The sequence below is a fragment of the Apteryx mantelli genome, chromosome 4 (assembly GCF_036417845.1).
Source record: "Apteryx mantelli isolate bAptMan1 chromosome 4, bAptMan1.hap1, whole genome shotgun sequence".
Lineage (NCBI taxonomy): Eukaryota > Metazoa > Chordata > Aves > Apterygiformes > Apterygidae > Apteryx > Apteryx mantelli.
The window spans coordinates 61,507,386-61,519,335 of record NC_089981.1 but is presented as its reverse complement, the minus strand read 5'-3'; the positions used below and the strand labels follow the sequence as shown (position 1 = coordinate 61,519,335).

Sequence of the window (11,950 nt, the reverse complement as noted above, 5' to 3'; positions counted from 1 at the left end):
TTCACTGATGGAAATAAAACAGCATAGCTTTAGGTCTAGTTAAAATTAATCTCAACACCTGCATAAAGGCTTTCACCAACTTAACCTCCTGTGTAAGTACTTTATGTAATTTAACTTAATTATACAGCTGAGCTACAGCAGTAGTTAAAGCAGTAAAACACTCTTACTCTTTTCACAAATCTGTAACTGTTTCAACCTTCAGAAAAAATTACAATAGATGCAGGCCAGAAATGGTTACCATCCTGCACTATTTATTACTGCCTACCTAAGTTTAAGGTAGTGCTGAACAAGTCAGGTAAATTAACAAGTACTATGTGAAATTATAAGGGAAGTATAATACCTTGAAATTCAATGCCTGGATGTGTGACTCAAAATGAAACAGTGAACAGGCAGGTACTCCTGTGGGCAGGCATAAAGCTTAAGACCACACCAGTTTAAAGGAAAAGCCATAGCCAATTTCCAGTTCAAAAATTATATTAAATATAAAATAACCAGTTAATGCATTTACAGAAAAATTTAAAGTAACCACTTTCATACAGTTTGCAAAAACTAAAAGAAGAATTAAGTTAAGGCACAGTGAGTAATAGAGCATTTTATACAAAGAAGTTAAAGCCCAAGGCAGTGAGAGCATTCCTTAATGCAACAGCTAGGGAGGAAAAAAAAAAAATCAGAACTGACAATTTCTTGGCAGAAAAGCAACACACATCCTTCAGCTGTAGAGGTTTTACTCTTGAACTACTAGAGGCTTTTTACATTTGACACAGTACAATAACTCCCAACACGATGTTTTTCTATATATTCCCCAGGTGTTGAACCAAGCTTTTCCTTGCAGATATTCAGGGCTAAGGAATGATTTTTTGCACAGCTGTCAGCACCCTCTATATCACAGTTTGAAAAGAGGCAAATAACAGAACCTCAAAACAGACTGAATGGAACAGCTGACCCTTTCCTCCTCAGAAGATCCTCTGGCGTGCCAAGGGCAGAAGAGTGAGGAGAGAGAAGTTGTGCTGCACAGGGCACTAGTTTAGGCAGAGGGTTGTCTGAAGTATATATAACTGAGCTACATAGTCTAATACCAGTTGTCCTGGCTGGTGACATTACAACAGGCTCTCAGGTTAGCTGGTGGTGGGACCCAGGCCATGGATATATAATGACACCCAACATGAGATTTCACTGAAGCTGGGATTTTTTTTTTAAGTCTCAAGGATAGAAGTAATGATTCACATGGTAATTAGTATGTTTTTCTGCTTATTTATCTACAAGCATTCTGCAGAGAAAGTGACTGGGACAAAGTTACTTATTTCCTGCCTGGAACACTGAAATCTGATCATCTTAAATGGTTTAGTTTATCTTTTATAGGCTACAAGTAGGATAACAGTTTCTGCAGTAAAATCCCTTTAATCAGTATTTGGGGCTGCTTAAAAGATCTGGAAGTACCTGCATTCTGCTTCCCCAAAAAGAAAATTTAGTATCTTTCCAATATTAAGGAAAGGCCTTCCATTAAAAAAAAACAAAGGAAGAGCCTTAAGTTTGGGTTTGTGATTTAGTTATTAAAATGTATTCTGCACTATAGGGGAAAAACATCTGCAATAGCAAATGCCTTACCTATAACCAAACATTAAACAAAGAGTCTGTTCAGGTTAATCAAGTACACTGACTCAGGTAATTTAAGTCGAAACCCCACCTTTTTATAGTTACAGATTGGTATCATACACAATGTCCAGTAAACTCAGTAAAATTTAGCAGACTTCAGTTTACTTTCCAGGACCATTCAGAGCATGTAAAGAAATATTCAAACAGGTAGGTCTCTATTAAGTCTTACAAATGGAGTAAGAATGTCTTAAAACACTGATGCTAATTCTGTAGTTTGCTAAAGCACTGAATGGAACAGCTGAGCACTGTTAACCTCTAGGAGTGCTGGTACTAGTTAGCAAGTAAGTTCTTCAGGGTGTTTATAGCCTCCTTTAAAATAAAAAAGTATAGGTTTGAGGGCTCACTGAAAGCCTTGTTAACCTTAAAAGCTTGTGACAAACAACAACAGAAAAAAATACATGCATATAGTAGTGACAATAAATAGGGGACTCTGGAAGCTATTATGATTTGTGAGTTACAGGAAAAGGATTCCTATTAATCTATTCACAGAGAGCTAAGTTGCAAACAATGTGCAAATCAAAAATAGGTGTTTAGAAGTAGAAAACAGCACTGTGTCTGCAATCCACAAGTGTCAGAGATGCACAGCAATTCAAAGAAAAGACATTTTTACTTGCTTTACACAGAAATTGGCTACCAGATTCAGATTCAATTTAGACCAAATCTAGTAGTGCAATTTTGATTTCAACAGAAGCGCCAATTTGGCAGGATGCCTCAGCCTTTATTAGGTAGACGGACTGAACAGACATCACCTAGCTCTCTCCTGATCAATAAGAATGCTGAAAATTGTATTTTACTGAACAAGTACAAATCTATTTTTCCTGCATCTTACAGCCAGATTGTGACACCTGCCACTACTTATTTCCAGTATCATACAGAGCTTTACGCTTAAGTAGGGACAGTAACGACATCTTGTTTATTTTCCACAACAGACTGGCAGTCTCCCTCATTTTCAAAGTTTAAATTCACAAATGAACTACATGTTGTTGCTTCAGGCTGGTCTGTCTGGACAGGAGCTTCAGCCTGTGGCTTGTTCTGCTGCTCCTGATGCTGTCTTTCTGCTTCTTCTGACATTTTATTTTCCTGTTCCTCCTCTTCCTCCTTTAAAAAAATAAAAAGGGAGAGAGAGATTTCACAAACTATTACTTATTTGAACTAAATGCTGCTTACATTCACTTTAAGTCTTTCCATAAGAACACATCAGTACCTGTTAAAAGATAAGCACATTTGTTCTGCTAGAAAACAGTCACTAGTTTATCATAGGATGAGGTTTCCCATTATGGAAAAAATTCACCAAGGATTGAACTGCGTTACATACACACAGATAAAATGACTGGTGTCTAAATAAGTATTTTTTAGTCAAAAGCAATAGAGTGATAAATCTATGAACTATAAAATATTTCTAGCTCTTAATAAGTAATAAAGAATTACTAAAAATAAAAAGCAAGCAGTAAATCTTTAAACATGTTTTGTATCTCTTACAAATACAGGTTATTAAACTTTTTTTGCATCAATCACTGTCATTCCTTTTCAGTTATGTTTTAGAACAACTGGTAACATAATGCTCAATTTACCCTTGATACTTTGTAGTATATGAAACAGAACAAGTTTTGAGTTCAAAAGTATATTAATTGCAGCCTCCTCTTTACAAAGTCTCCAGTAACTGCTCAATTCATCTTTCTCATACTTTGGAATTCAAAATGAATTGTACTAGAGAAGCAAACAGAACAGCGGTCAGGACCCAGCCAGTTCTAAGACTGATGATCCGGTAAGAAAATGCTGATAGATAAGCAAGCATAAAATGTGCATCAAAAGAAAACTGAAGGCAAGCTGAAATAGAGGTTCTAAAACTTAATCTTTCTTTAATCATTAATGCAGAAATATAGTTTTTATTTTTGAAAATGACAGGGAGGGTAAGTAGGGGAAAAAAAAGGATAAGAACTTATCTCACACACATACCTCTTTTTTCATTCTGTAATATTCATCAATGGCATACTGGTATTTTGGTGTACTTATCCCCAAAACAGATGCAATCTTTTCCCCAAGGAAATCACAAACTTAAAAAAAAAAAAAAAAAAAAAAGAGAGAGAGAAAGAGAGAGAAGTTTATATGTGATTAGTATCCAGAAAAAAAGTTATTAAGCAAGTTCTATTTTAAAAGGTACCATCCTCTTTCTTGAATGGTTTTCCATAGTCACTACTTCATGCAAAAGACAAAAATAAAATCTACTGTGGAAATCTATTTATATGGAGTTATTAGCTCAATATACTAGTAACTGTTATGATATAGAATGCACAAAAGGAGAAGAATATGGAATCAGTGAAAACCTAGATGGTGTTAGTGTTTACATTCTAACAGTTTTAGCTTTGCATCTAGCTTTATTTTGCTTTGGGGTCAGTTAAAGGAAGTCTTTAGGTGAACTTTAACTAAAAATTAAGGTTAGACAAAAATATCTGACTACAAAGTGTATTGGCACTTCAGTCTAATGGTGCCAAGCATGTAGAGAATTATTTATTGATAACATGCATATTTTAAGCCAGTAGCAGTTTAACAATGCTCTGTGTTTCATACCGAAGAATTGCCAATTTTTTTAGATTTCAGCTTTCTCATTTTTCAAGCTGGAGGCTACACGCAGCATTACTTTGCTAAAACCAATAGTTTACAGTCAGAAGTATGGAGCAGACAGGCTCTTATCAATCAGTTTCTTGACCGTGATGATGGCTACAGTATTGGTCACTGAGTAAAAGCAAACAAAAAGTCCAATATATTGCTCTTCAAATTGCAAATCTGTCCTGAGGATGCAAATGAGTTAGTTCTCAGTAGTATCCAGTGAAAGCAAATTAGAAGTTAGCAATCAAATAGTTCAATGAGAAGTCACAGTAACTCATTCTTTACACATCTTGAAATCCTGAGTTCTGTGGAGAAGACCAGTTCAAATAACAAATGTAAGAGGCAAAACTAAAGTGGGAGGAGAGAGAAATATGTAGTAATCTTCCAATTCATAAAAGACTACTGAAAAGTGGAAAGGAATATCCACCTTTGTATACAAAGAACAGATATGACAATGAATTGTTGATTGAAAAGAAAAAAAATAGTGCCTAACGCAAAAGACTATATCTCCACCCAATAAAATGCAAACTCATTCATACTTTTAAAAAATGGCCAGTAAATCACAAAGATGATTTGCAGTCTGTCAAGATGACACTCAATATTCATTTACAAGTTTACCCGAGAAGTAAATAAAGCAATACCTGATAAGGTTGATGTGGCAACTCTTAGCATGTGAAACCATAAGTAGGGTCCCCATGTAAGCGTCGTCTGAAACAATAAGAGTAGTAGTAATATGTATAGCTGCATGTTCATGGCAGATAATAATAATAATGCAAAACCTCAAACACAGATTCAAAAGAACGATGAGCAACACTGCCTGTTTGCCAGCTACCACAACACTGAAGTCATTATTTTTGCTTTAAAGTAAGTCTAGACCAGACATACATGAAGTAAGGTATCACTGTAAGCTACAAAGCTAACCATTGCCTACATCTGGGAATGTATATTTCACTGCTTTCTGCTTCCCACTCAAAGACTTGGAAAACGACAAGCACCCAACTCAAGCTCAAAATAATCCCTACAATTAGAAAGACATTTACATAATGTTCTGAATTCTACTTCAGGCCTATCAGAGATGTAGGCTAACCAAGTATTCCTTGATTATTAAAAATATATATATTTATTATAAAAGACTTAAAAACAAACAAACAAGCCAATCAAAAAAAAAAAAGCCTTCATAATGGTCCCTGAGGAAGAAGCTGCTTCCAAGTATCTAAGAACCAATATGAATTATCATTTGGAACTGTACCCAAAGAATAACAAAATTCTGACATATACATTCAGTAGTTTGTCCTGGAAAGCCAGTTGTCTACCCAAGATCGAGCAACAGGTCTCCCTCCTTGTGAGCCCCACCTGGAGCCAGCAACAGACTAGTCTGAAAGTCACAGAAATTTGAGTGACTATGGAGTAATCACCACCACACAGGAAATACTGCAACGTCAAGACAAATTGAGAGAATTATACACTGGTACTCAAAGAACATTTAGAAATTAATGGGAACGTACAGATTATCCTCTTCACTGAGGAAAGAGGCCATACCTTTTAATTTTTACAAGCCTCTTAATACAAGAGGAAGGGAAAAGTACATTTAAAAAAAAATCCAACCTACTCTAACAAGAAAAGCTGTACACTTTCACTTTTGTGAAAAGTCAAACTCAAATTTCCTAGTAAACTAAAACATGTTTATAGTCAATAGTCTGCTGTATTCAGGCAAGCTCTTCGTCGTACATTTCTCCCCATAAAGATCTCCATAGACATACTTTCCTTGTGGAAACTAGCAGTGAAAATGTCAGCTCTTACTAATTGAAACCCATGAGTTCCACTCAGTTAAGTTATATACTTATAACTTGTTCCTCAAAACTGTTTGACAGATATTAAGTAAGATCATAGAAAATGGTACCTATCCATATGGGACAACAAACGTTTGCAATAGAGCTACAGAGATTAGTTGGGATAGTCTGAATATGTATGCCAGTGTCCCAGTAACATCTTACGTATGCACATAACCTATTAGACTTCAGTGCTTACCAAGCATAGCTCCTTGCAATTCTGTTTAGCAAGTAATCATCTGCCGAGCTAGAAACTCAAGTTGGGTAAGCAGAAAAAAGCCAGATCTTGAATTTTTGGCAGTGAGTTTGGAAAATATCCTGCCAAGATAAAAGTGTAAGCAAAATCAGCTGCTGTCCTGCTTGCACAAAAGCACTTCTAGCTTGTTAATCACATACTCAGTTGGCAGATAGGCTAACGACAATCATTTGAGTTTGTTTAGTTGAAGAAGTCAAGAAAAGTGCTGGAAAAGCTTGTTGCCACAGGTGCAAATAATGGCATTGACAGGCCTCCATACAATCCTTCATAATAAGGTGACACGGTTAAAAAACATTCACACAGCACACAGGGCAAACAAAGTCCTGCTGTGCAGCAGTAAGCAAGAGGCTGCACATATCCCCTTAACGTTTAAGAATAAAAAGATAAGCTGAACTTCAAGGTTACAGAAGTAAATCAGATACAGAATCTTCTAACATACTACTGTAGTAACACAAATACAGCTAAAATTTGAGTCTCTGCAGGCAATGGTGCACAGAGATTCTTCCCATTTCTATTAGGCTGCCGCCACACAATTAAAACAGTTTGGTACATTAGAAACAATTCAATTCTAAGTATAATTTCATAGAAACCTCTGCTCTGTGACAAGATGTGTCCATAGCACAAACAGACACTTCTTCACCCATGTCAGGTAACACCTTGCCAGCCCCTATAATCTATAAAAGGAGTATTCTTTCAGGTGTCTCAGAACACAATACAAAACCAAGAGAGAAGCTACTTCATGCAAATTCAACAGGATACAGGAAATGTTTTGGAGAACAAGCCACTGAGGGCAAGCTGGAGAGAACACATCCAAGGAATAAGCCCCCTTTTCGTTCTTACTTCCTCAGGGTAAACAAGTATAATTTTCCCCAGGCACCCCAAAGACCTAAATAGGAATGGCAAATATGAGGCGAGAAGAGGTACTGGAGAAAACAAGAACCTTCTGGGGGATAAGAACAGAATTGTTATGCAACAGCTCTGTACAAACTAATCTGACTCTATGAAGTAGCTTTAATGCATTGAGTATTACTTACGTACCAAAGTTCAGTCTTATTAATGTTCAATGAAAAACAATACCTAAATACTGCATTTCAACCTCCTTTGGCCACAGAAGTCTTAATGTTCAGTCTTTCTAATCAAAGCAAGGATACTGTAATACCTTCTTTTTTTTTGGATGGAAATAAGGTGCAGCAGTATAAAACACAGGACACATTTATTACAAGAAGAGAAAGATTCTAGGAGAAATACTGCCTCAAATATACATCAGCTAAACGGAAGATTTCACAGTTATTACAGTTCGTTTTTAAATTTCAAAACATTTTTAATGTACAATTTTAATCTGAAGCTCAGACTCAATATGATCTATCCAAGTCTATTTACCTGAAGAAGGTGTTCCAGTGTTTTTTAAGTAGGAATGAACATAATGAGTTCTACCATTTATAAAACCAAGACGGCTAAGATTCAACAACAAAACATGATGTTGTTTCCTAATACAGGGCTTCTGAAGGAAGCACAACACCCTCTTGAGCCTCTGAGTGCACCGTGTTCCTCCATATGAACAATCCACATCCATATCTATTTTTGGCAAGTTTCAGTCCCCAATAACATTTCAACTTCCCAATGAGTCCATGTGTTTGTTGTTGTTGTTGTTCAGAGAAAATGACAAAATGAAATTAAGAATCATTTCTTGATTTAAGAAAAACAAGTCATGTATTTGAAAGCTAACATACCACCAAATGGATACTTCTCCATTGTTTACCATGCCAAAATGCATATTAGATGAGCTAAATTCATGACCAGTTGGTCATCAGATATTGTTGTAATAGATCCTTCAATGAACACACCATGTAAAACTGCAGCATCTAAGATAATAGTTAAAACAAGATCAGAAACACACCCTTCTACCTCAGAAAAGCTTCTAGCACATAATGAATATCTATTATTTGGTCACTGACTATTTCTCTTCCTCATCCCTGTCTCCATCATCTCTAAAGTCTTGAAAGAAAATTAGTTTAACAGTCCTCACCTAGCATAAAACCTTTTGCTATTAGATGTTAAGCTCCTTTTAACTACAGGATATCAAGATAATCTTCCTGGGAGAATGTGCTTCAATCTTTTCAAGCACTGAAGGCTGACAAAATTAAATGTCTTCTGGAGCTCTGCAGCAGAGATTTTCTCAGAATGAATTCTAAGGTTATCATCAACAGTTACATTGCTTACAATTGCTCTGCAAAGACTTACATTCCACTTTCCACTTACTCATGTAATAAGTGAATGGAACAAAGACTTCATAACAAATGGCACTCCAGGGATAAACAGAGAAATTATCTTCTAATGCAGGTTTTGGTGGACGGAAACAAAGGGTGATTTACACATATAGTGTAAGCAACTAACAATTTTTGGACAGAGTAGAAGATACAGTTAAAATTAAAGCTTTTACAAGCCTCAAAGAGACAAGGAGAACGCTCAGGTAATGTTTAATGCTATTAACTAAAAAGATTCAGAGAAAAATTTATTCTGGATTCATCTAATTCTTAAAACAAATACAACAGAATGGACACTCCAGTCCAAGAATGTTAATTAACTGAATGCTGACCTATAGAAGTCAAGGACCAGAATCATTTTTCCAAAGCAAAATGTAAGACTCAATAGTTCACGTGAATATGTTTTGTTATGAATAGCAGCAGCACATCACACACTGCGTGCTTTGATTATCACACTATTGGAATATATCAGTTACTTATTAAGACAGACATTGTCATTATCTGCTTAGCTCTAAAACATAATGAAACCAAGGTAGTTAGTGAAGAAGTTTCTTTACGACATGGAAAAATACGTTTCCCTCAAACTCATTCAGAACCTGTGAGGATGCCAATACCAGCTGAGCTTTGAAATTTCATGATGTAAAGTTTCTATTCAAAATATTAAGTGTGCTTTTTCTAAAAATAAATTGGACCAGAAACAGCTGTTATTTGCAACATACTTTTTTTGTATCCCAACTGAGATAACAAGTTTTAGACATGCTGGTCTCAGCAAACTGACTATTTAATTGCTTTTATAGAAATCCTACAATAAAAACATTTCTAAGGCAGCTGTTGGCTAAAACATCAAAGCTCAGCTTGGTCTAATATTTCTTCAATTCATTGGCTCAGTTGGGATACATGAAGCATAGAGCAGATAAGGTAAACTTCACTTAATGACAGCCCTTGGTCTAATCAAGTTTATTCTGTCAAGGTAAAAAGCAGTGCGTAATAAGACACACCATGCTCCACAGTAAACTATTTTGGTTTGGAGGGTCCTTTTATTAAAAAATGTAATAAAAATTAAGGATTTCATAAACTATGGAAGGGGAATAAAAGAGTCTTAACTGTGCCATACAACATACTTCTTGGTATTCAGAAAAAAATCTATATTAGGAAAGCAGGAGAACCATCACACAGAATTTCTGGCTATTATGAATGTTTGAGGTGTTCTTTAATTAAAGCATCCATTTGTACAGCAGCGTGCACTTCTCTGGCCTCACAATGCTTACATCAAGTCTCCGGAGCCTTCCATCACTGTAATACAGTGAAATAGCTCTACTGAGAGGAAGAGACACGCACAAAATTTATATAGACCTGATCCCCAGCTAAGTATAGTTGAAAAATCTCTCCTTTCACATCCTGAATATGAGACATGACGGACATAGTGGGGAGCAGATCTGGCTCTGAAGACTGAATATTAACATAATATTCAGTAACTTTTTCAATTCTTGTACTCTGAGAAGATCACTAGAAAAAAACAGCAAGGTAGCTTAACATCTACTCATTGTTCAGAAATTGACACATTTATTTTCAATAATGATGCTTTAGGTAACTATAAACTTTGTATGTACTTTTATACTAATGCCTTTCTATTTCGTCTCAGGCTGTTACTTTTCCTCATATACATGAACTGCCAAATAAGAAAGTGATACTGGTGTCATAAATCCACTCAAGATTAAATGAAAAAGCTTCATTTGTGAATTCCTAGGAACCCCAGTCCCAGATTCCCACAGTCTCATTGCAGCTCATTCCTCCAACTACTACTTTTTCTTCAAGCTAAATTCATCTTATAAAGAAGAAAAAGAACGGATTCACAGTCCTTTCCAAAGCAAACCCTGCATGCTTGCAGCACTTCTGAAGAAGGGAATGAGGAGAAAGTAAAACTCTTCATTGCAAAATCCCTCCAACAAGGTTCTGCTGTTGTGGGATGGAAACAGATACAAATAAATACAAGGCCTAGTAGAACAGTAATTAAGAGCCTCAAACACAGCATTTCTTCATCACAGATTCCCAAAGTGTGGTGCACAAGTCATTTCAACAGCACATGCTTTTGTAAAATAGAGAACACAACACAAATTTCTGTGCATGCAAAGGTTCTTATCTGAAGTGTGGGAACAAGCACCTTTACGCAGGCACTTGCCACCAATGTGCAGTCAGGCAGGGCCAGTTACTGCACAAAGCGACAACTCCCCAGCCTACTTGGCGGTGCTCCAGCACACAGGAAAGGATCCAGCCAACTTCAGCTTCCACTTCTAGCTCAGTACAGGTGAGCAGGCCAAGGCAGGGCCAGGAAGAGAACCCCACAGACAGGCAAGGGAATAGGGTATAACTGTAGTAGGAGGGTAGAGAAAAGATGTAGCTGAGATAGCACTTTGTGGGGGTGTCAAAGGAAACATATGAGGCTGGGGGTGGGGAGAGAAGAAGAGATGGATGAATAATTTCTCCAGCACTGGCTGCCAGAGAGCTGGAAACCACTTCTGCCACTGCTAGTACACACAGCTTCTCAGTTTGCAAATCTCTGGACTACAAAATATATTAATTGACACCCCAAAAGAATTAAACAGTTATATTTCATTTTTACCTATGAATCACAGAAAAAAAGGGAAACGTATTTTAACAGCTCCAACACACACTACTAGAGACAGTTTCAATTGTCCAAACTCCACTTTAATATGGACCAATAAACACAGACTTCATTCACAGGTCAAGCAAAATCTTAACCGTTTAAAACGCAGACAATGAACTTTACATGCACAGACTAACCAGATCCTTTAAAACCTGTTTCTGATAGATTATGAAGCACATTAGTTTTTCTTTACTTCTGCAAGTCATCTTCTTCTTCTGCTACTATGCTGCTTTTATTATACTGAATGCTGCTATGCTAACGTTAAATTACAAGTTCAACTCTCCTCTGTCACCAAACCTAAGAAAACAAATTTCTTCCCTGCAGGTTTTTTTTTTTTTTTTAAAACAATAGTATGAATCAAGGAGACATCAAGCAAATACTATTAGAGTGGGAAAAGCTGGAGAGGACAGATTAGAACTGTGAAGAAATTAAACGCATTTCTGCACTATCATCTAAGTAGTCCTATTGGCATTAACAGGGCTACTTCAGTGAAAGAGGACTCCAAAACAAAACTTCTCAGAAATACTTCTCACAGATTTATCAGTTTCTAGAGCCAACCAAATTATGTGAATCTTTAATGCACTAGATCAGATCTGTGACATAAAAATTAAAGTATAAAATGCTGCTAGTTATCCAGTAAGCCAGGAGGAGCAATTTAGCAAATAAAAATACCTAC

At 36.3% G+C, this 11,950-nt stretch overlaps 1 protein-coding gene across 1 annotated transcript in view; it reads right to left on the bottom strand.

The window, feature by feature from the left end:
* Positions 1-456: 456 nt before the first annotated feature.
* The window catches only part of LOC106482839 (signal recognition particle subunit SRP54), a 36,693-nt gene continuing 25,199 nt past the window's right edge, over positions 457-11,950 (bottom strand). Inside the window, exons 16-17 of the mRNA XM_067296729.1 lie at positions 3,610-3,707; positions 457-2,751 (exon numbers count right to left, since the gene is read on the bottom strand). Coding sequence (XP_067152830.1) covers positions 2,539-2,751; positions 3,610-3,707 — 311 coding nt within the window. The 3' untranslated portion in view covers positions 457-2,538. The remainder of the gene's footprint in view (positions 2,752-3,609; positions 3,708-11,950) is intronic.